Here is a 23,129-nt window from a genome sequence, read left to right as displayed (position 1 = left end):
AGTGGCGGTAATTTATTGGCACAGTGGCTGCGTTTAATGGGCACAGTGGCGGCAATTTATGGGTACAGTGGCTGCGTTTGGCACAGTGGTGGCAATTTATGGGTACAGTGGCTGCGTTTGGCACAGTGGCGGCAATTTATGGGTACAGTGGCTGCGTTTGGCACAGTGGTGGCAATTTATGGGTACAGTGGCTGTGTTTGATGGCACAGTGGCGGTAATTTATGGGCACAGTGGCTGCGTTTAATGGGCACAGTGGCGGCAATTTATGGGTACAGTGGTTGCGTTTGATGGCACAGTGGCTGCGTTTGATGCCACAGTGGCTGCGTTTAATGGGTAAAGTGGCTGCGCTTGATGGAACAGTGGCTGCGTTTAATGGGCACAGTGGCGGCAATTTATGGGCACAGTGGCTGCACTTGATGTCACAGTGGCTGCGTTTGATGGCACAGTGGCTGCGTTTAATGGGCACAGTGGCGGTAATTTATCGGCACAGTGGCTGCATTTAATGGGCACAGTGGCGGCAATTTATGGGTACAGTGGCTGTGTTTGATGGGTACAATGGCAGCGTTTGATGGGCACAGTGGCGGCAATTTATGGGCACAGTGGCTGCGTTTAATGGGCACAGTGGCGGCAATTTATGGGCACAGTGGCTGCGTTTAATGGGTACAGTGGCTGCGTTTGATGGTATACAGCTTTTCCACGATAATCTGGCACTTGAACAAAACATGAACTTGTACACCTCCCTGAAGACCAAACTGCAGACAAATGTGACTGTCACAAAAAAGGAGAGAGAGAGAGAGAAAGGAAGAGAAAGAGGGTAAGGGGGGGGGGGGAGAGAGGGGGGGGAGGGGGGGGAGCGGGAGAGAGAGAGGGGGCAGAGGAGAGAGAGAGAGAGAGAGGGGGCAGAGAGAGAGAGGGGGGGAGAGAGAGAGAGAGAGAGAGGGGGGGGGGAGAGAGAGAAAGGGGGGAGGGGGGGAGAGAGAGAGAGGGGGAGAGAGAGAGAGAGAGAGAGAGAGAGAGGGGGGGGGGAGAGAGAGGGGGGGAGAGGGGGGGGAGAGAGAGAGGGGGGAGGAGAGAGAGAGGGGGGGGAGAGAGAGAGAGAGGGGGGGAGGGGGAGAGAGAGAGAGAGGGGGGGGAGAGAGAGAGGGGGGGAGAGAGGGGGGGGAGAGAGGGGGAGGGAGAGAGGGGGAGAGAGAGAGAGGGAGGGGGAGAGAGAGAGAGAGAGAGAGGGGGAGGAGAGAGAGAGGGGGGAGGGGGAGAGAGAGAGAGAGGGGGAGAGAGAGAGAGAGAGAGAGAGGGGGGAAGAGAGAGAGGGGGGGAGAGAGGGAGAGAGAGAGAGATGGAGAGAGGGGGAGAGAGAGAGAGGGGGAGAGGGAGATTTGTTTTTGTACCTTAAAGTGCTGCAGCTGCACGGGCCGTTCACTTCTCCTAGTGCAGATTAGTGGGCGGTGCTGGCGCCGCACGGGACCAGTCACAAAGAGAAAATCGAGCAGCACGGCGTTCGCTCCTCCCCTCAGGCACACAGAGGCATATAACTATTTAGTTCTGTGGCCGGAGGAGGCGGCACACACAGCCATTGGGTAGTGCGGCGGCGGTGGCCGCCGCTGCTCAGTATTTTGCTGACACAGTCAGTCAGCCAAGCTCAGAGCCAAAAGCGGCCCCAGGGGTACTAGGTGCAGACAGCCTACCGGGAATCTTCCCGGTATCCCGGTAGGCCAGTCCGGCCCTGGGGTTAAGGGAGGGGGGCTTAGAGAGGCAAGGGCTGAGAGAGGGGGTTTGGGGAGGGGTTGAGAGAGGGGGAGATGAGAGAGACCCTTAGCCCTGTCCCTATCTGCGGTCCCTCCTCTGTCCCATTGTACTAGAATCTGTCTGCAGATCTGCAGCCTGCAGACCTGTGTGGCACAGTGGCTGCGTGTGTATGATGATGATGTGATGGTATGATACCTTCTATTCCACGCCAGCCTGTCTTTTTGTGAAGATCCGCTTTGATCCTTTCAGCCAGGCAGCTGCTCCCAGGCTGTCCTCTGTGCTCCAAGTCAGCCTGTCCTTGGAGGACAGTCCTCGCTCCGGGCCTCACATGATGTTAGAGAGCGGAGGAAGTTGGAGCAATCCATGCTGCTCTGAAAGAACGGGGTATGGTACGCTGCACCTGCCCAGCTGCTTCTCGCCTCTTCGAGAGGCGGGGTCTAGGAGGAGAAGACAGTGCCGGTGGAGCTCTTCTTCTGAGTCGTGGGATCTATCAGGTCTGCCCACCTACAGTATCTGCCCTCGGATCTCTGATTACTGCCGTGTGTGGTGATGGATGCCCGGCCAGTGGCCCAAGGGCGATGTGGATTACTGCCGTAGTGCCACTAGCACTGCGCCTATTTGCCCCCGCTAAACGGCCATCACACTGGGGACAGTACAACAGAGCCCCTTTATATTCTGCACCCGGCCCCAGGGCAGTGCCCCACCTGCCTCCCCCTATGCTATGCCACTGGTCACATAGCTGCCGGGTAGCTGGGGGGTAGAGGACGATCACAGCCGTACAGGCATTCACGAGCTCAAGGTGCCCTCTCTCCTCCCAATGGTGAGTAGGTAAACCAGCGGTTGTGGCTGCACCCTAGGCGGCTGCCTAGTTTTGCCTAGCGGTAGCGCCAGCCCTGGGTGCACCCCGCGCACCCGCCCAGAATCGGCCCTGTAGCGGGGATATTGCGCAGCACTTGCGGGTGTCAGGGAGCCATAGCCAAAATGCGGGAGAATTGGGATATCTGTTGGATGATCTCACCAGTCAGGAGCCTTTCCTGTCATCCTACATGATCCCTTCTGAGAATTGTTCTATCCTTCCAAACAAATGTATGAAATCATCAATGCATAGCTCCCAACTGTTCCTGATTTCAAGGAACTGTCCCTGATTTGGAACAATGTCCCTCTGTCTCCCTTTCCCTCTCATTTGTCCCTCATTTTGGTCTGATCTATATAGTTGTATATAAAATGCACTTTTTATCTTTCAAAAATTGTTTCCCAGTGCTAAACCTTTCATCCAATTTCTAAATTGCTGCATTTGTAAATTTTAAAAGCCAGTGTAAAAAATAGTAGTGGTAAAAAAGCACTTGTGGGTTTAAGCAATCATTTTTTTGTATGATTCTCCTTGAAGGGGGTGTGTCCTATGCCTACATACTTTTGTTAATAGGTGTCCCTCATTCCCATCTCAAAAAGTTGGGACGTATGTCGATGAGTCCTCCTTCTATGTGATCTAGAAGATCTTGAATCACAATGCCTTTATGGATGAAGTGGATGACTCGGTCTATATATTTTTTATTGTTTTACAATTTTTTTCACATTAATTATTTTATTTATATAAGCATATATGAGGAAATGTTCTTACTTTGAGAGATCTCCACCACCATTCCTATGTAAACATTACATCCTTGTAATTTATGTTTAACATGTTCATCATGAGTGGACTGATATATATATATATATATTTATGCTTTTTGATATATTTTTGCATTATCTTCACCAAAAAATTCAATTTCGAGAGTTACGGTATGTTTTTAACGTAGCCCTGTTATACAGGAATGGTTATTATGAGCTGTTTCTTGGGGCTGCAGTTCCCCTGAACTCCACAAGGTGGTGATCTTACTTCTACCCAGACAGGAAGTCTCTATGGAATACGGACAGGAAGTGATGTCAGGTACAGACAGGAAGTTCCGGGTGAGAGGTGAGTTGGGAGGAATACAGAGGAGATATTGCTGGAGGAGGCAGCAGAGGAGGTAATAAGATCTTATTTTCTATTTACACCCAGTAACCCCCCGTCATGTCCGTCCTCTTCCTCCATAGTCACTGTGATGTCTTTTATCTCCAGCAGATGATGATACACACATATATAGTGTGGAAATGTAGAATAACCCCTTCAGGGGCAGAACATTTCCCTACTTATGGGGCCGGAACATTCTCTTCATTTTGGAGATAAATTCTAGTAATATGTTCCTCTATACAAACATCACTGACAATAAATAGACAAGACAATGACCATCCTGACCATACATGGCCTACAAAGGGCAATTATTACACTACACAGGCAGAAAATGGGCAATCATTACAACATGCAGCCAATACAATGATGGGGTGCAGGGGTCAGGCGTATGGAGTAAGGATGAGCTCCGGTGTGTTCGCAAGCTGCATGTGCCGAGCCCGCCAGGAAGTCAGCGCTGCGCTAATCACAGGCAGTGAGACATTTCCCCATCTCTACAGCCGCACATCGGAAATGTCTCACTGCTTGTGATTAGCGCAGCGCTGATTTCCTGGCGGGCTCGGCACATGCAGCTTGCGAACACACCGGAGCTCATCCTTAGTACGGGGCATAAAAGCCCTTACATTGCTGGTCAGGAGGAAGAAAACATTCCCCAGCCTGCCATGAAGAATATGTTCCATCATTGGTGTCAGAGGGAGGAAAATACTGAGGGTTCTGATGGAAGTAGAGGGGATGAGGGGTCTCTGAGGAGGTAGTGGGACTAAAGGTCTCTAGGAGCCTCTGAGAGTGTACTTCATCTGAAGAACTTTGGGACCCCTGAGGAGGAAGTGTAGGTGAAGGACTTTGGGGGCTTCATAGGAAGTAATAGAGCTGAACAACTCTGAGAGGTTAGTGGAGCTGAAGGGCTGTGGGTGCCTCTGAGGGGGTAATCAGACTACACGGCTCTGAGTTGAAAGGGGGTTTAAGGTCTTCTAGGGGCTGATGGTCCTCCCACCCCACCTACACTTACTTTTCTGACCTCCTTAAAGATCTTCTGCCAGCAAGTGAAGGAAGCCTTCACCTCACCATTTCACCGTTCTAGAAGTATGTTGCAGCATACAAAATAGACCAAGAGAACAAACCCCTCCCCCCTGCTGTCCTCCTACCAGCACTGAAATAAAAAACACACACCAGTAATGTGCACTACAAGGTCCAGCCCAACAGACAGCAGTCTATGGTAACAGCATGACGAGGACAAATGTTCATTCCAACATACAAGGGTCCTGCAGCTTGTCAGATAAAGATCCGGGAAGATCCAAGGAGATTAAACAACAAAGAAATGACAGCGCGAGATCCTCATTAGAATGATGAAGTCATTTATTCCATAAAAACAAATAGTACACTTACATGTTATAATCTTCATAATCAGCATAGATGGCAGATGTTAACAAAAGGAAAAAAACTCTAACACCACTGATACCTACTTTTCCTTAGCTCAGCGCTATGGTGTTTAAATTTCAGCCACAGGCTGAAATGTGTAAAAATTAAATGCTACAACAAATAATTTCACGTGTTATGTGTATATCAGCAACCGCTTAAACAAACAGGTCAATTCATCTCATAAGATAAATGCTTCCCAATACTACACAGTATCAAGCAATTTATCAAAAGCAGCGCTCCTGTCACTATTTAAAATGACTGGCTAACAAATGTCTATCAACATAAGTGAACAAAGAGCAACAATGGGGGTAGCAGGTGGTGATGAGAAAGAGTCCGAAGTAGACACAGGTGGTAATCTTAGTGTTGTCTGTAAAACGTTTTCTCTTACTGCAGAGAGTGACAGTGACATCACTCCGATCAGTCAGCAGGCTGCCGGAGATTGGAGCCTTGCAGCCGGAGTTCTGGCAATTATCCTGATTAGCCGACAACTCCAACCAAAAGTCAGCAAGTTCCCCTTCCTGGACATCATGACGACCCTACATTGTCCTCACAGCACTGCCTCAGAGCAAACAAGTCAAAGGAAGGATCGTATTTATCATTCCTTGTCTGCAGATCTAAAACTAATCAAAACCAGTTCAGAAACCAAACAAACCCAACAGAGAAAAGAGAATATCTGATCCAGCAGCCAAGAAGGTCCCGCACCTCAAAAATGTAGCAAACAGTCCAAACTAAATGTTTTCCCATGGGGGAGTAGTTGTTAAATGTACAGCAACTCTCCTATTACCCACCTCACATCCACATCCTATTATTGTGTAACCAACACCATCCAAATAATTCTTACTTTCATTTCCCAAAATTATCTGTCTACAAGGAGACCTGTATAGATCAAATGACGACACCAATGAGGATGGAGGAGGACCGGAGTCACATGACTGAGAAGATACTAAACCTCACCCTGGAGATCATCTACCTGCTGACCGGAGAGGTGAGGAGGATTCTGGGAGGTCACATGACATCACTCTTATCTCTATTAATAAAACACAGACCTGACCGGAGAGGTGAGGAGGATTCTGGAAATTCTAACATGATATTCCTATTGGTTCCCCAATACAGAGATTTCCTCTTGTGAAGTCAGGTGATCATATGACAATCACAGTGCCTCCATGTAACTCTCTAAAACCTGAGAGACACAACATGGAGAAGATTCTAGAAGTCACCAAGAAGATGATGGAGCTGCTGACAGGAGAGGTGAGCGGTGCTGGGAATTCTGGGACATTATCCAGTAACAGACAAGGGATGTGTCTGGATGGTGACTGTATCATTGTGTGTGTCAGGTTCCTATAAGGTGTCAGGATGTCACTGTCTATTTCTCCATGGAGGAGTGGGAGTATTTAGAAGGACACAAGGATCTCTACAAGGACGTCATGATGGACAATCAGCCGCCCCTCACATCACCGGGTAAGAGGAGACTTTATTGTAAAGGAGAGAGCAGTACGGAGGGTCCACCTAGATCCCCCATCATCTGATAAACACATAGAAACAATGTATTCAGTCAGTGTGTGTGTTTCCTACAGATGGATCCAGTAATGGGAACCCACCAGAGAGATGTCCCCGTCCTCTGTATTCCCGGGATTCCACACAGGAAGATCACACCATCCCTCACCATCATCAGGTAGATGAGGAGCAATCACTGATACTTTTGATTAAGTCTGCTTTCACACTGAAAGCACCAGCAAAGCGCTGCTCATTTTAGCAGCGCTTTAGCGCTGTTTAAGTGGAGCTTCTGCACTGCTTTTTGGCCACTAGCAGGGCGCTTTTAACCCCAAAAAAAGGATTAAAAACTCCAGTTTTCAAAGCACTGCCCATTCATTGCAATGGGAAGGGCGTTTTGGGAGTGCTAAATACAGCGCTCTCAACCCGTCCCAAGGATGTTGCTTGCAGGACTTTTGGTAACATCCCACAAGTACACTGCTTAATTTTGAAAAGTCACATTGCCCTGAATGGGAGGCGGTTTTCAGGTGCTTGGCAGAGACTATTTCTAGCACTAAAGCACCTGAAAACCGCCCCAGTGTGAAAGGGGTCTTATACACAGCATGTTTGTTCCAATTAATGTTTTATTATATATTCAGAGTGGAAACCTCGGGGATGATAATATTGTTGTTAAAGAAGAGTATAAAGAGGAGGATGAGGAGTATGGAGTGATGGAGGAGTTTTCAGAAGGACACAAGGATATGATGGAGCCACCTAATACCAGGAACCCACCAGGGAGATGTCCCCGTCCTCTGTATTCCCGGGATTCCACACAGGAAGATCACACCATCCCTCACTGTTACAAGGTTGGTGGGACAGAGATTATAAAACAATAATAAAGCTTATATTTTATAGATGATATTCTCTCTCTTTTTCTTGATTTAGAGTGGAGATCCAATCAATATAAAATTTGAGGTTAAAGCAGAAGAAGAAGAGAGGTATGTGAGGGATGATCAGCAGTCTATGGAGGAGGATGGAATAACGGGGACATTTATAGAGGAGGACACTCCTACAGAGATCAGCACAGGTGGGTCATTAACACTAAATACATTCCTCCACCCATACTGCTCACTGATTGGTCCAGAGTAGGGCAAGGACTGAGTGATATCAGCCTGTAATCCCCTGATCACTTTCCTGAGCTGTGTTCCCTGTCCTGTATTCCTGTATTTCTCTCGGATAATCTTCCTTCTTTGTGCTGCAGACACAATTTATGTATCTAGACTGGATTTATGGAGATTCTGGGGTTCAGCTGGTGGCAAAATGTTCATTTTCACCATAGTTGTTACTAGACATAGGCACCTGGAGCATTTGCTTTCGGTCTTCTGACAAGATCTGAAAGACAATTCTCCCAGGGTTACTTGTTCTGTTGTCTGCTGGCTGTGCCGGGTGGAGGGATATGTCTGTATAGTCTCAGACCCAAGTCACTGAATGCAGTCTCAGGAGATGGGAGGCAGCGGTGTGGGACCTCTGCAACTTGTCTCATGTAAACATTTAAACTTTAACTTATTACTGACTATCAATATTATGAGTCCTGATCCTTACACTATATAATTTATATTGTACATCACATACTCCTGACCCCTGCACTATATACTCTATGTTGTGCATTAGATCATTCTGATACTTTACAGTCCTATCTGTTGTATCTTATACAATATGTTGTACATTACATAGTCCTGACTTCTGCTCTCTCTACACACTGCTATATATACACATAATATGTATTCTCTTTTGTTACACCCATTTTCTACCAGCTGGACATTTTATATGTGATGATTTGATTGGAGCACAGACTTTTACATGGTGATAATAATGTGATAACATCCTCAAACTCTAGAACCTTAAACAGAAAGTGATAATGAGGGAGGAGTCAATAACCCAATGATGGTGGTCTTCAGGATCAGTCCAGTCTTCATCTTGGTTGTTCTTACCCCCATCCTCACTCTCTGACCTCTGGTGGGGCTCAGCCCCTCTGTTATTCATGACTAAATCATGGACTAAATAAGGAAGTGCAGGACTTCTTGTGTTGGGAAGATGACAATGAGTGATAGAGGGGGTGGGGACACTCGTCCTATAATCCCCTCATCACTGTCACTCCTATAAAAGACAGTTCTCGTTGTTTCCTCACTCTCTGACTAAGGTCCATGAATAAAGAAATGAACTGGTAGGAGATCAGAGGACCCATTTACTAGTAACTTGAGGGGGGAATTGTAAGATCCTCAGAGACAAAGCTGCCTGATGTGGGCGGAGTCCTGGTTTAGGGGAACCAATCTGCTCATGTCTAGTAATAATCTTTTTATTTCTATTTTAGTAGATGGACGGGAGATGAGGAAAACCTCAGAGGATTGTCTCACTTTGTCTCCAGACTGTAAAGTAGAAGATGAGGACATCACACAGTATAGTCCAGGAGAAAACCCGACTACCTCAAATGTCCATCCGGCACCACACAGTGTAGATGGACCATCGTATTCCTCTTATCCTGAGGAACCTCAGACTGTGAGGGACGGTGCCGTCCTTCCAACAGAGAAGAGGTTTTCCTGTCCTGAGTGTGGGAAATGTTTTTCAGTGAAGTCCCATCTTTACAAACATCAGAGATCTCACACAGGGGAGAAGCCACTTTCCTGTCCTGAGTGTGGGAAATGTTTTTTACAGAAGTCCAATCTTTACACACATCAGAGATCTCACACAGGGGAGAAGCCGTATTCCTGTCCTGAGTGCGGGAAAAGTTTCCCTTTTAAATCCAGTCTTGATGTGCATAAAAGATCTCACACGGGGGAGAAGCCGTATACCTGTCTTGAGTGCGGGAAATGTTTTTCAATGAAGTCCCATCTTTCCAGACATCAGATATCTCACACGGGGGAGAAGCCTTATTTCTGTGCTGAGTGCGGGAAATGTTTCCCTTTTAAATCCAGTCTTGATGTGCATAAAAAATCTCACACGGGGGAGAAGCCGTATTCCTGTCCTGAGTGCGGGAAATGTTTCCTTTTTAAATCCAGTCTTGATGCGCATAAAAGATCTCACACAGGGGAGAAGCCATATTCCTGTCCTGAGTGCAGGAAATGTTTTTCACGGAAGTTTTATCTTTACACACATCGGAGATCTCACACAGGGGAGAAGCCGTATTCCTGTCCTGAGTGCGGGAAATGTTTCCCTTTTAAATCCAGTCTTGATGTGCATAAAATATCTCACACAGGTGAGAAGCCATATTCCTGTCCTGAGTGTGGGAAATGTTTTTCTCGGAAGTCTTATCTTTACAGACATCAGAGATCTCACACGGTGAAGAAGCCACCTTCCTGTCCTGAGTGAGGGAATTGTTCCTCACTGAAGTCCTGTCTTTCTGTACATCAGGGATCCCACACAACCCTCGAGGTGTATTAGAGCCTTGAGTGTGGGAAATGTTTTCTATATAAATGTTGCTGGACATCACAGCTCTCATGTGGGGAAGAAGCACACCCTGATATACACCTCAGATATACTCCATGGCTGATCTTCATCATGTAAGAAACAGTTCAAAAGGAGATCAGAGATCACCAAAGACATGGATGAAGTGTTGTACCGTGTTGGCCATTGATAGCAGTAGAAGAATAAAAATGGAGCCATTACCTTTCACTGGTTGAGCACATTTTGTTGTGTAAGATTTCACAAACAGTTAGAGGTCTGTTCTTTTAAAAATTAGTTGAATTAATGTGACCAGCATTTGCCACGCTGTGACGAGTTTTTGGCCATATTGTATTTCATATGATCATTGGCTCCATCATGTGGCCATAATGCAGTATTGCACTATTTTTACCGATTGTAGTATTTTTGGAAAAGCACCCGATTTGGTCACTAGATGGAGCTGATGATCATAGGAAATCACGATGTTATATATTACGGCCAGAATCTGTAAAGGCTGGATGAATGATTGTCACTTTTGTCCAACAAAGTTTCTATAAGTAGACCCCTTAGTTTCCTTCATCAGGCACGGCTTTATACTAATACCTGAGATCATAGTCATAGTCTTATGAGTACAGTAGACATTGAAGAACTCAAATGATTTAAACTAACCATTGATTTAAAATGAAAAATACTATATTTGGCCTTTAGATGACGCTAAGTATCTTAGCAGTTATCTCCAGCTAGTGGCAAATGTGGTACTTTCCATTTTAAATCAATGGAAATTATTTGACCAGCAAATATCCAAAAAACAGCACTTTTTTTCCCCTCATTCATACAGAAGGAGTTTTCATGCACTTTCACCGGGGAGAATTGTTATGTATATTATTTATGAATAGACCCCTAAATGTCAGGACATGTTTATATAAAGATGGGAAGTATGTAGCAGATAAATGAATAGACCTCCTAGCAATGTTATTACCAGACTGCAGCTAGGGGGAGCTCTAATGTTTAGAGTGTGACCACAGCAGAGTGATCCCATCTAGCTCACATTAACCCTTTCACTGCCAGAGCTGGTTTTCCATTATTTTTGCACACATGGTAAAATGCAGATTTTAGTCCTGAAGATTAGATAAAACCCCCAAACATATATTTTCTGAAAAAGCAGAGGCCCTGAGGAATAAAATGGTGGTAATTGTTAAGGTGGTCCTCGTACACAAATGTCACCTTAAAGGGGTTGTAAAGGTAAAAGTTTTTTCACCTTAATGCATCATATGCATTAAGGTGAAAAAACATCTGACAATACAGCCCCCCCGTTTTACTTACCTGACCCCTCGAAAGTCCCGCGCTCGCTCCTGACATCCTCTTCGCTGCTCAGCCTGGCCGTTGATTGGCTAGAGTGGATGGATTGAAAGCAGCGCAGCCATTGGCTCCTGCTGCTATCAATCACATCCAATGACGCGGCGCGCCGGGGGCAGGGCTGAGTGATACAGTGAGTGGCTATGGCCACCGGCTGTATTACGGGAGCGTTCCGGCAAGCACTCAACACCATGCGAGAGAGCTCCCATGAAAGCGTTGAGTCCTTGCGGGGGGGAGCCAAGACAGCCGCCGAGGGACCCCAGAAGACCAGGTTTGGGGCCACTCTGTGCAAAACGAGCTGCACAGTGGAGGTAAGTATAACATGTTTGTTATTTAAAAAAAAATAGCTTTAGTGATCCTTTAATATCCAGGTTTATTGTTTCCTTTTCCCCATTTTCTATGGTGTGATCTTTTCCACAATACTTTGTTTTAATAATGTAACACGTTGAATTGTACACAAATTAATAACTACTCTGCCCCCACATTCCAGACAAGTGATCATCCTGACCAATTGGATTTCTTCCTTTACTATTTACTGATTTTATGTTTTCAATCTGCAAAATCTGCGTTTTTCTGAACTAGGAAAATGCAGGTCTGTGCAAGACACATGGAAAACAATTGTTTTCTATGTCTGGTCCACACCAAAACATGTGTGTGATGTGTGGTGCAGAGCTGAGTGGGATTATGCAGAGTGTCTGCAGTTTTCTGCACCTAAACTGAAGGAAACTGACAGCGCCACACTTCACTCCATATGACAGGCACTGAGAGGAGATGAGAGCCGTGTGTCCCCAAAGCATGGCCGCAGATAGGAGAGGGCAGCAGGAGGAATCATGGTGGACAGGGGTGTGCAGTCAGTGTGGTGGGGGAGGAAGGAGGGCAATTATAAGAACTGATCTCCTGTGCATCTCTCCCTGCAGCTGCTGAAAGCTGCTTATCCTCCTCTTGCCGGCTTTCAGCTTCTGCAGGGAGAGATGCACAGGAGATCAGTTCTTATAATTGCCCTCCTTCCTCCCCCACCACACTGATCACATGCTCCTGTACACCATCTGATTCATCCTGCTTGCCGCTGTCAAACTAAGTCCCGCCTCCTGGACCATCTCCTATGATAGACAGCACACTAGTTCAATTTCCCAGCATTGTACCAGTGCACTGTCTATCATAGGAGCCGGTCTAGGAGGCTGGACTTTGTTTGACAGCGGCCGGCGTTTCAGCTCCAAGCTGTGTCACAGCGGGAGATTCCCTCTCTGTGTGATCTGGCCAACTTGCCTTCTGATTTATCCCTGTGATCCCAGTGCAGTGATGAGCACTGATAGGGGTGGGCCGAACGATCCCCTGTTCGGTTTGCACCAGAACTTTCGAACATAACGAAAGTTCGGAAGCGAATAACAAACTCCATTGAAGTCTATGGGACCCAAAGGCTTATATGCAAGTAATTGAGCATACAATGGCTATGGGGGTCCAGGTGCTGCCCTGGGGACATGTATCAATGAAAAAAAGTTTGAAAAAAAATTCATTTTTAAATGAGCAGTGATTTATTGATGCTCAAAGAGAAAGCATACAAATGAAAAATTCCTTTCAATATAGGGGGGGGGGTTCCCTTAGTCTGCCTGTAAAGTGGCACATCTGTACTGAATATAGAAGCTGCTGCAGCAATAATTGCATTTATAAAGCCAAAAAACTTTAATTTTCCCTGCAAGCTTTCTTTATTTTGTAAGCAACGGCTTGCGGAACCAGTCTGTATGATGAGGCCACAATGTAGTGCACTGGGAACAAGTTTAGAGATTTTGTGGATAAATTCTGATGTCTCTTCCACAGACGTTGGATATAAGTAATGGGTGCGGAAAAATTGGTCTTTGGGTGTCTGTAGTGCCTTCACACCGTAACCCTATAGAGGTACTCTCAATGAAAGCAAGAATTGGCCTTGCTGTCAAAAATTGCAATCATATGCACCTGTCAAACAGGTGCAGAAAAATTGGTCTTTCTTTTGGTGGTAATTGTGCTCATCAAACCTACACCCAAAAAACTCTTCCAGATGAAATTACCATGCTAGGCAGCCTAGAAGTCCTGCAGAGAATCCACATCCCAAAAACACTTAATCAGCGACATCAGCTCACTATGATTTCCGGGCCTCCCCAATCTTTTTGTTCAAAAAACTTTTTAACAAAATTAACTCACTTGTATCCTCCTTCCTCTGGCTGGGGTCAAGCCCGAGAATTGCTAGGGCCTCACTCCAGGCTGCGAAGCTGGATGGGAGGTTAGCCTGACCTAAACTACGACACTATTTCATAGCGTCACAGCTTGCATATGTCTATGACTGGATTCTGGAGGCCTCCCCATCCTGCTCCACCGCTCTATTGATTGCAATTGATGGCCCAGGGGCCTCGCTCATTGACACACTGTATAGGTCTATACCTAAAGGTTGCTCCCGTGGCTCTCCGATAGAGGTGAGCTAGTTAGCCTGGCACGAGGGAAAAAAGGTGATCACAAATTCGGGTGGGGTATCTCCCAAAGCTCCCCTATGGCATAATCCCAAATTTCTAGAGCTCCTGGGCCACGCAGACTCCCAGTGGTGGGCAAGACTTGGCATTACCCACGCTTCACACGTTTTTATAAATGATGCATTCATTTTGTTTGAAAATCTGAAGGCAAGGTGTGGCGTGACGAATAAAGTTTTATTTTAAATATCTTTTACTACGCCATGCCATCCGGGCCCAATTCACTGGTCTGACCCAGGAGCTCACTGAATCACCTCTGGAAGTGCTAATCTCATACCTGCACATTGAAAAACTGGTCACAACTATCTATTCACGCCTGCAAGCTGCGGGGGTCAAACCCTTTCAGATTGCTTGGTGTAAATTGGTAAAGGAAATTCCTGGGTTGTCAGAGGAGGGATGGGAGGAGGCCTCGGAGGTCTGCTTCCTTTTCTTATTGGATCTAATGACCAATATGTCCAGTTCAAATGTATACATCAGTTGCACTATACTCCTGCCAGGCTGGCCCGTATGGGCTATGTTTCCGCTGCTTCCTGCTTCAGGTGTGGCTCCATTGAAGCCGGATACATGCATATGTTTTGGTCCTGTCCGGTCTTGTCCACCTTTTGGAGGGACTTATTCTCTTTTTTTGAAAACATCTTACATATACAGGTACCCTGCACCCCAGAAGTTGGACTGTTGGGTGCGTTGAATGACTTCCTACACAGGACCCATATTCGAACTCTTGTCTGCATAGTACTGTTTTATGCTAGAATGCTAGAAAATTCATCTTGATGCAATGGTAAGACTGCAACTGCTCCAGATGTTCAAATGTTGTACCGTATGATAAATAAGGCTTTACCGATCTTTAAACTTATCTACAAGGGGAGGGCCTGTCCAAAAAAGTTTACTAAGATTTGGCAACCTTGGCTTGATACAGCTGATTCCTTCTAGAATGATACACCGCTATCACAACAATAGTTGGCTTTTGTCTCCCCTTGTTGGATCTCCGGTTACTGCAGGCAGCTGAAAGCCTTATGGTTGGATAGGTTTGTATATAACATGGTAGGAGGTGTAGGGGGAGGTGAGGCTGAAATGGTTTGGTTTTCCACTGGTTGAGACTGAACGTATGTGTGTGGAAGTGCGTGTGTGTGTATGAATGTAGTGTGAATTGCTTATATCTCCACTGCCTATTGCACTATGACCTACAGTAGCTGGGCCCTACGTGGTCCACATATATCAACCTGCCATATCTACTGAGTAAGTATTTTCCTCCGTAGAGGACTTGGGAATTACAATATTTAATAATTGCTAGAAAGCCCCGTTGGGCTATGTTTTTTTTGTAAAAGAGATGTATTCACGGATGTACCTGTTAACTATTTTCTACCAAAAAATCAATAAAATAAATATGTTAAAAATCAGCAACATCGGCATCAGGGCTTCATAGCTGCTGGTAATCCAGGACTGATTCATTTTGATAAATGTCAGATGGTCCACGGAGTCTGTGGAAAGACGCGTTCTATGATCAGTAACAAAACCTCCAGCAGCACTGAATGCCCATTCAGAAAGCACGCTGGATGCAGGGCAGGCCAGCAGCTTAATTGCATAATGGGCAAGTTCTGGTCAGTGGTCTATTCTCATGACCCAGTAAGCCAGTGGATCGTCGACTGGAAAGCTCTCCATCTCTGTTTTTGCCCCTAGATAATAGTCCACCATGTGATGCAGACGCTGCCGATGGGATGTCGAGGACTATTTGTGAAATGCACCACTTAGGCGACCGCCTTCTCCTCTATTGAACAACAGAAACCTCAAAATTACGTTTTCTATGACACTGTAACCTACCAGAGTCAGGGAAAACCATTAGATAAACTCCTCTTTAAAGTCTCCTCAAGAGATTTCATCTTCTGCACTCTCGGTGGGGACGGGCTGAGTTCTGAGACTTTCCCCTTGGTCAAGGTGGTCAAGGAGGGTTGCCAACCAATAGTGATCCTTTTCTTTTACGCAACATATTCTTGGGTCCTTTCGCAGGCTTTGCAACATGTTGGAGGCCATGCACTGCAAATTTGCGGAGGCATGAGAAGTAAATTCCTTGGGGTCGCTGAGGATTATAGTATCTGGAACTGCCTCCTCCCAGCCACATACTACTCCCAAGGGTTCTGGGGATTGAAAAACATCTCTTACTGCTTGACATATGTCTTCTTTTGCTTCAATGCCTCCAAAACTGACAGAATCTTCCTCCCTCTCTTCTTGTGTGTTCTGTGGCATAGGAACAATGGTGTCTGCATAAAGTGGGCCTTGAGTGGAAAGGAAGACCTCCTCTTCCTCCCGCTGCTCTGCCTCGAGTGCCCTGTCCATAATGCCCATGCAGAGTCTGCTAAAGCAGGAACACAACAGGGATCGTGTCACTGATGCATGCATTGTCACAGCTCACCATCCTTGTGGCCTCCTCAAATGGTGAGAGTACAGTGCATGCATCCTTTATAAGCAGCCATTGGTGTGGGAAAAAAAAGCTTAGATGGCCTGAGCCTGTGGTTATGCCATACTCACACAGGTACTCGTTGACGGCCCTCTGCTGCATGTGCAGCCACTGCAGCATTGACAAAGTCGAGTTCCACCTAGTAGGCATGTCACAAATCAGGCGGTTTACAGGCAGGTGGAATTCCCACTGTATTTCAGCCAACCGAGCACTGGCTGTGTATGACAGCCTGAAATGACTGCAGACTCTTCTGGCCTTCTTTAGCAGATCTTCCAACTCTGGGTACCTATTTAGGAAATGCTGCACCACCAATTTGAGGACATGTGCTAGGCACGGCAAATGTGTCAACTTTCCCTGTCTAAGGGTGGACAGGAGGTTTGTGCCATTATTGCACACCACCATTCCTGGCTCCAGCTGGCGTGGCGTGAACCACCTCTGGGCCTGCCCCTGCAGAGCTGCAAGAATCTCTGCCCCTGTGTGGTTCCTGTCCCCTAGACACACCAGCTGAAGCACTGCATGGCACCCTTTAGCCTGACACATTGAATAGCCCTTTGAATGCTTGGGTGGTATTTGAGGTTCATAGGACAATTCATCAGAGGAGGGCATGGAGGAGGAGGAGTGGTAGAGATGACAAATCTGGCATCATCACCGGCTGTATGGAGACATGGGGGCACAACAAGCTGCAGCCTTCCGAGTTGCAAGCAAAGTTACCTAGTGTGCTATGAACAAAATATATCATCCCTGTCCATGCTTGGTGGACCACGTCTCAGCAGTAACATGGATTATGCAGCCTACTGCCTTGCCCAACAATGCCACAACATTGCCTTCCAGAGAGATGGAATGACCTTATGTGAAAAGAAATAGTGACTGGGAACCTGCCACTGTGGTAAAGCACATTCTGCAAATTCACACAAGGGGGCAGAATCCACCAGATGGATAGGCAGAAGTTGTAGAGTCAGCAGCTTTGACAAGCAGCTTTGACAAGCTTGCATTTAGATGCTTAGCATGTGGGTGGCAGTGACTGTATTTTTTTTCTGCTGCAGCAGATGGGGCAGAGAAATTTGCCAGATATAGTCTACAGCTGGTGGTGTGCTGCTGGCAGATGTACTGCAAGGACCTGGGACACCCTGCACTATATCATCATCCCTGTCACTGGAGGCTGCTGAGAGGTCATGAGGTAAAGCAGGGGCAGACTGAGGTGAGTAAGGAGGAGGGACAGATTTGTGCCACTTTTGTGTGGCTTTCAGGTGCTCTTGCCAACGGGCTGAGTGGTGGGAGGTTAAATGCCTTGTCAAGCAAGGCATTTGTGGTACCCAAATGGCTGGTGTTTTTGCCACGCTTGATGCACGCGTGTACTAAAAAGGCCCAGACAGCTGAGCTGTGGGAAGTGGGCCCGTGGGTAACAGCTCCACAATGTGATGGAATAGGGTGGCTGCTCTCTACTCTTCCATGATGGCTGCCTCATTGGGGTTGTGCCTCACCCTCACTTTCCTCCTCTGCTCTATCTGGCACCCAAGTCGCATCAGTGACCTCATCATCATCTCCTCCATCCTCATTACCACTGGAGAAAACTTGGCAATAACCTGCGGCTGGGAAACATGAATGCCAATTTGTGTACCAGTGTTCTCCCCTCTCTGTAGGCTCATGTTAAAAAAATTACATTTTTTTTTACATTAAATACAATTAGACCAAGAGTGCCCCCCCCCCCGTGTCCCCACCTGAACTGTGGAACATGTCCTATCTATGAAGGTCGTGACCCTGATGTCTCGAGGACATTGAAAAAATGCGGAGAAATCTGGTGTATCACAGAGAAGGACATACAGGCCCCATGAGATAGAGTGTTATCTGAAAAAGGGATACATTGTAAGCTCAAGCTCAAAAAAATCAACAGAAAAGATTTATTTTCTGACCACGGTAGAATAAAAATATATTCAAACCTTAGAATGCAGATCTGGGAACTAATTAGTTAACAATGGATGATATAATAGCAAGTGATACTTCCAGACGGTTAGTAGATTTGAAGGCAGACTTTCCCAGAAGAGACTTCCAAGCAGTCACATACCCTAATCAACAACCAACAGGAAAAAAGAGACATTCATATCCAACCTGCTAAGTTCCAATCTAAATAATCCCTACCAAAGTCTGAAAGTTTTTACCTTTCACAGATTTGAAGCATCACATATCACCTTGCCCTCGACTCCGCCGCTGTACTTTCTGCAGAAAAAGGGATCCTTTTATGTCCCCTCCACCTCGATGGTGTCTAATGGCGCCAATGAGGCGTGGACGCTGAGAAATCGCCACCACGAATGCACGAGTAGCGCAGAAATGATGTCATGCACAAGCATGATATCCACACGACGCCCTGATGGAAAATCTGCGCACAACTGGGTGCGTCCTCTGGCTATCAAAGCCAATGGACATCCAGTTTAGGGAATGCAATGAGCAAGTGGCTAGTGGTGCCAAGTCCAAAACACATATTTGGGAATGCCCCTATATGGTTGGCGGAGAAGGAGGCAGGTTTAGCCACTCTGGCAGCTGCAGTGGACGGTGCACTAGTCTCTGCTTGGGTGACAGAGGATAAGGAGGGTGAGGGTGGTTTAGTAAGCCAGTCCACCACCTTCTCTGCATGCTGTGGCTGGATAGCACAGGCAACATCACTAAACAGAGGAAATGATGCCCTGCCTGAGGACTGACCATGTCCATCTTTGCCTGTGGATACATACGCTGCTGGCCCCCTCACAGGGCCATGGGAACATCTGCCTCTCCTTGTTGGCCTCCCAGACATGATGGGGGGCAGTGCCTATTAATGTAATAAAGATGTGGAAATGTGGATGCATTTTAATCAATGGAAAGTGGCGTTTGGTGCACTTTAATTTGAGTACTCACTACACAGACACACTCCACAGGTACACTATAATATAGTGCCTCAAACGTGCAGTAACGCACTGAAATATACTACGTTAAATGTGCACTAATGCAATGAAATATACAGTGTTAAACTTACAGTAATGCAATGAAATATACAGCGTTAAACTTGCAGTAACGCGGGGCGTGGCCAAGAGCGGCATGTGAGCGGACGTGTCTCACAGAGCTCCCTGTTAGTATCCTGCACCGATTCTTTTCCCGGTCGAAATTCCGGTCTGAACCAACACCGGACCAGGCAGCACACATACCGGAACCTGTGAGCCTCCAAACGGACCCCTGCAGAATGGTATGCTGACCAGGAAGCAGCTTAAAGAGATCAGCATGCACCCTGAAGCCCAAAATGGCGCAGCGGCCTCCTAGAAAGCACGAGGGGATAAGCCAAAAGAAGCCGGTAATCCTAAAACCCCCAAGAACCAGGGAAAAGATGCACCCAGGGATATGGTCTATTATACTCAGAAACTGAACGGGGCGCTGATACAGTCCCCTGAGGAGGATATGGAAGCCACCCCAGCCATATTTAATGCTGCAGAAGAGGGGTCGGCTTCTTTGTTGAGATGCTTCCGAAGTGCTGTGGAAACCATGGTGCGCTTCACGGGGTCATTTATGCTTCTAATATTCCAGGATACAATGGGAACCGTGAGTCCTTGTAAGGGAACTGGCCCCGCAGGGTTCTGGTGTGGGAGCAGTGCTGCCCCCAGTGGGGCTAGTCCAGGCTAGACATGTCTAGATGAGCAAGGGGCACTGATTGCCTGGGTACAAAGGGCACCCAGTGAGACATGTAGGGCGGCCAGATATATGACCCTTTTGGTACAAATGACACCAATGAACATTTGCAGCGCCAGGGTGGATGCCATGCGGAGGAAGCAGAATGACACCGAGATAGGGAGAACACACATACTCTTTTGGATGGAGCAACTAGGAAAAATTGCATTACTTTGTCATAAGTTTGATGCTGCGACCGGGAGATGCATATCCTGAAGGAATTGAGAACAAGTAATCTTCATGTGACTAAGAGACATCTGGATTACAATATTCCTGATATGTTGCTGGCCCCTAGCTGCCTGTTTGCACAGAGGCCAGGCGGGGTACCCTGTTGGGCCCACAAGTTCATATTATTTCTGTTCACTTTTATACTGTTTCTATTTTTACCTGCTGTTTTATACCAAACCCTCTTAGAGATGGGAAGTCACAGTCCAAATTGAAGAAATGATTACAATATGTGAAGCTCTGTTCCCCTATGACTATAGGGACTACTTTAGTGAATCTCTGGCCCTGACAGGGTTGATTGTTGAGGTACCCTCGCACATCCACGGATATAACATGTTCACTGCCATCACCTATCCCAAAGGGTTGTATATCTGGCCGCCCTGCATGTCTCACTGTACCCAGGCAATCAGTGCCCCTTGCTCATCTAGACCTGTTCAGCCTGGAGCAGCCCCACTGGGGGAGGCACTGCTCCCACACCAGCACCTTGCGGGGCCAGTTCCCTTACAAGGACTCCCGATGACCATGGTTCCCATTGTATCCTGGAACATTAGAGGCATAAATTACCCCGTGAAGCGCACCATGGTGTCCACAGCACTTTGGAGGCATCTCCCAGTGGTGTGTGCTTTGCAGGAAACAAACTTGGTGCTGGAGACTATGCCATGTTTGAATTTTGCATGGGCGGGATGGGTGTATCACTCAACACACACCTTCTATTCAAGGGGGTGAGTGTGCTGATACACCGCTCACTGGACTTCCAACTGTTAAATAAAAGAATTGATTTCAAGGGGAGGTATGTGTTCCTATTGTGCAGAATTTTCCAGCTGACATGTATACTAGCAATAGTGTAACTCGTTTAACTCTGAGGTTCTTCATGATCTATTAATGTACCAGCTGCGCAGCCCTGATATCCCCTTACTGGTGTTGGGTGATCTCAACGGCGTACTGGATCCTGTGCTAGATAGACATCCCCCCACAGGGACCAGGGACGCCCGAGGTCCACATTGAAGACCTTTGTAGAGGAGGTGGGCTGGTTAGACCCCTGTCGCCTCCACAACCCGACACCTATCCCTCTCCCGAATTGACCTATGCCTATGTACACCGTTGACCTCCCCAATCATCAAAGATATTCAATATCTGGTTAGGAGTATCTCAGACCATTCCCTGATACTGGTGCACTTAAATGCCAAACCGGCCATTACATTACCCAAGGCCCCATGGAAGCTTAATGCTTTTTGGTTGAACCTGTTCACCTCACACGACAAAATTATTGCTGAGATCTCTGATTATTGGAAAAGGCATGCTGACCACCCGAATCTTAGTGGAGCCTGGGGTACTTTTAAGGCTTTTCTGAGGGGTATCTTTGTGGTGGAGGTAAATGCAATTAAGAAAAGCACTAATGCCCAGAGGGACCAGGCTGCTCGGGTAGTTAGAAGGCTGGAGGCGGATTACATAGCTGAATCAATGGAGGTTGCTAAGGAGAAATGGATAGCGGATCAGGATACGGTAAACCGCATATATATGTCTTCTGCAGATAGGAAATGATTTTTTAACAAATTGGCCTTCTATGAGGAAGGGGAGCAGACAGGGAGGTTGTTAGCAAAAATAGTTAAATCAAACCAGACTTCCCCATCTATAGGGGCTCTAAGCACCAGAGAGGGCAGGTTGATGAATACCCCGACCACTTTTATGCAGGAGCTGGTGAAATTTTATTCCAATCTCTACAGCTCCAAACAGGCCTATTCACAAGGGGAACTGCAGGACTACTTGCATGGGATTGAATTACCTTGTCTAACCGAAACACAGAGTCAAAAGCTAGATGCACCATAGAAGAGATTCAGACGGCAGTTAATTCCTTTCCTAATTTGAAGACCCCTGGGGATGATGGCATCCCGGTCGAGGCATATAAACAATGTAGTGATGTCATGCTACCACACTTGCTTAAAACACTGAATGCAGCTAGAGACGGACCGGTCCTTCCAGACTCGATGACGCAGGCAAATATAGTATTATTGCTTAAACCAGACAAGGACCACCTAGACCCGGGCTCTTATAGGCCGAACTCATTGTTACAAACAGATATAAAAATTCTGGACAAGGTACTGGCGTTAAGGCTAAACGCGGAGATAACATCTCTCATCCAATCAGGCTTCATACCTGAGCACTCTACAGCCAGGCTGGCCAATGAGGCTTCATACCTGAGCACTCTACAGCCATTAATCTGCGTCATCTATTTGTCAATATAAAGTCCCGGGCTGATAATATGGGGGCTAGGGCACTGCTATCGCTAGATGCTCATAAGGCATTTGATAGTGTCGAATGGCAGTATTTATGGGCCATTAAATTTGGATTCGGACCCGTATTTCTGTCATGGGTGCAGTTACGCTACTCTTCGCCAAAAAAACGGTGACTAGGGAAGTGGGCCACGTATCATCTGCCTTCCCCCTGCATAGGGGTAACTGATAGGGATGCCCTCTGTGCCCTCTCCTGTTCGCCATAGCCATAGAGCCCTTGGCAGCTATGATCCGCTCTAATTCTTTAATAACTGTTCAAATACGGAGAGATTCATGAAAAGATAATGCTTTATGCGGGTGACACTATGCTTTTACTGGGTGACACAGAGGGCTCCCTGAAGGAAGCCATGATGATTATTAAAAAATTTGGAGAGTTTTCAGGCCTCAGGGGAGGGCTGGCAGCCTTAGGCCTGGGGGGCAAGTCCAGTCACGTGGCCCATAGAACCGGTGGTGGCAAAGTGATGGATCGGGAAAACAGTCTCTAAGGTTTTTCATGATCACAAAGGTGGGGGGGGCAGGGAAGACAATGTGGCCCTCCAGGGCCTGTGGGGGACTTGTACTAC

At 46.9% G+C, this 23,129-nt stretch overlaps 1 protein-coding gene across 3 annotated transcripts in view; it reads left to right on the top strand.

Annotated features, from left to right (window-relative positions):
• Positions 1–10,291, top strand: part of LOC141121921 (uncharacterized) — a 186,083-nt gene extending 175,792 nt beyond the window's left edge. For 2 of the 3 annotated variants that reach the window (XM_073611673.1, XM_073611672.1), the window contains exons 6-8: positions 7,282–7,488; positions 7,568–7,709; positions 8,994–10,291. In XM_073611673.1, coding sequence (XP_073467774.1) covers positions 7,282–7,488; positions 7,568–7,709; positions 8,994–9,988 — 1,344 coding nt within the window. In that variant the 3' untranslated portion in view covers positions 9,989–10,291. The remainder of the gene's footprint in view (positions 1–7,281; positions 7,489–7,567; positions 7,710–8,993) is intronic. The other variant, XM_073611674.1, reaches the window with a different exon arrangement.
• Positions 10,292–23,129: the final 12,838 nt, after the last annotated feature.

The sequence above is a fragment of the Aquarana catesbeiana genome, unplaced genomic scaffold (genome assembly GCF_042186555.1).
Source record: "Aquarana catesbeiana isolate 2022-GZ unplaced genomic scaffold, ASM4218655v1 unanchor234, whole genome shotgun sequence".
NCBI classification, from domain to species: domain Eukaryota; kingdom Metazoa; phylum Chordata; class Amphibia; order Anura; family Ranidae; genus Aquarana; species Aquarana catesbeiana.
This window is presented reverse-complemented; position numbering and strand designations above follow the sequence as displayed.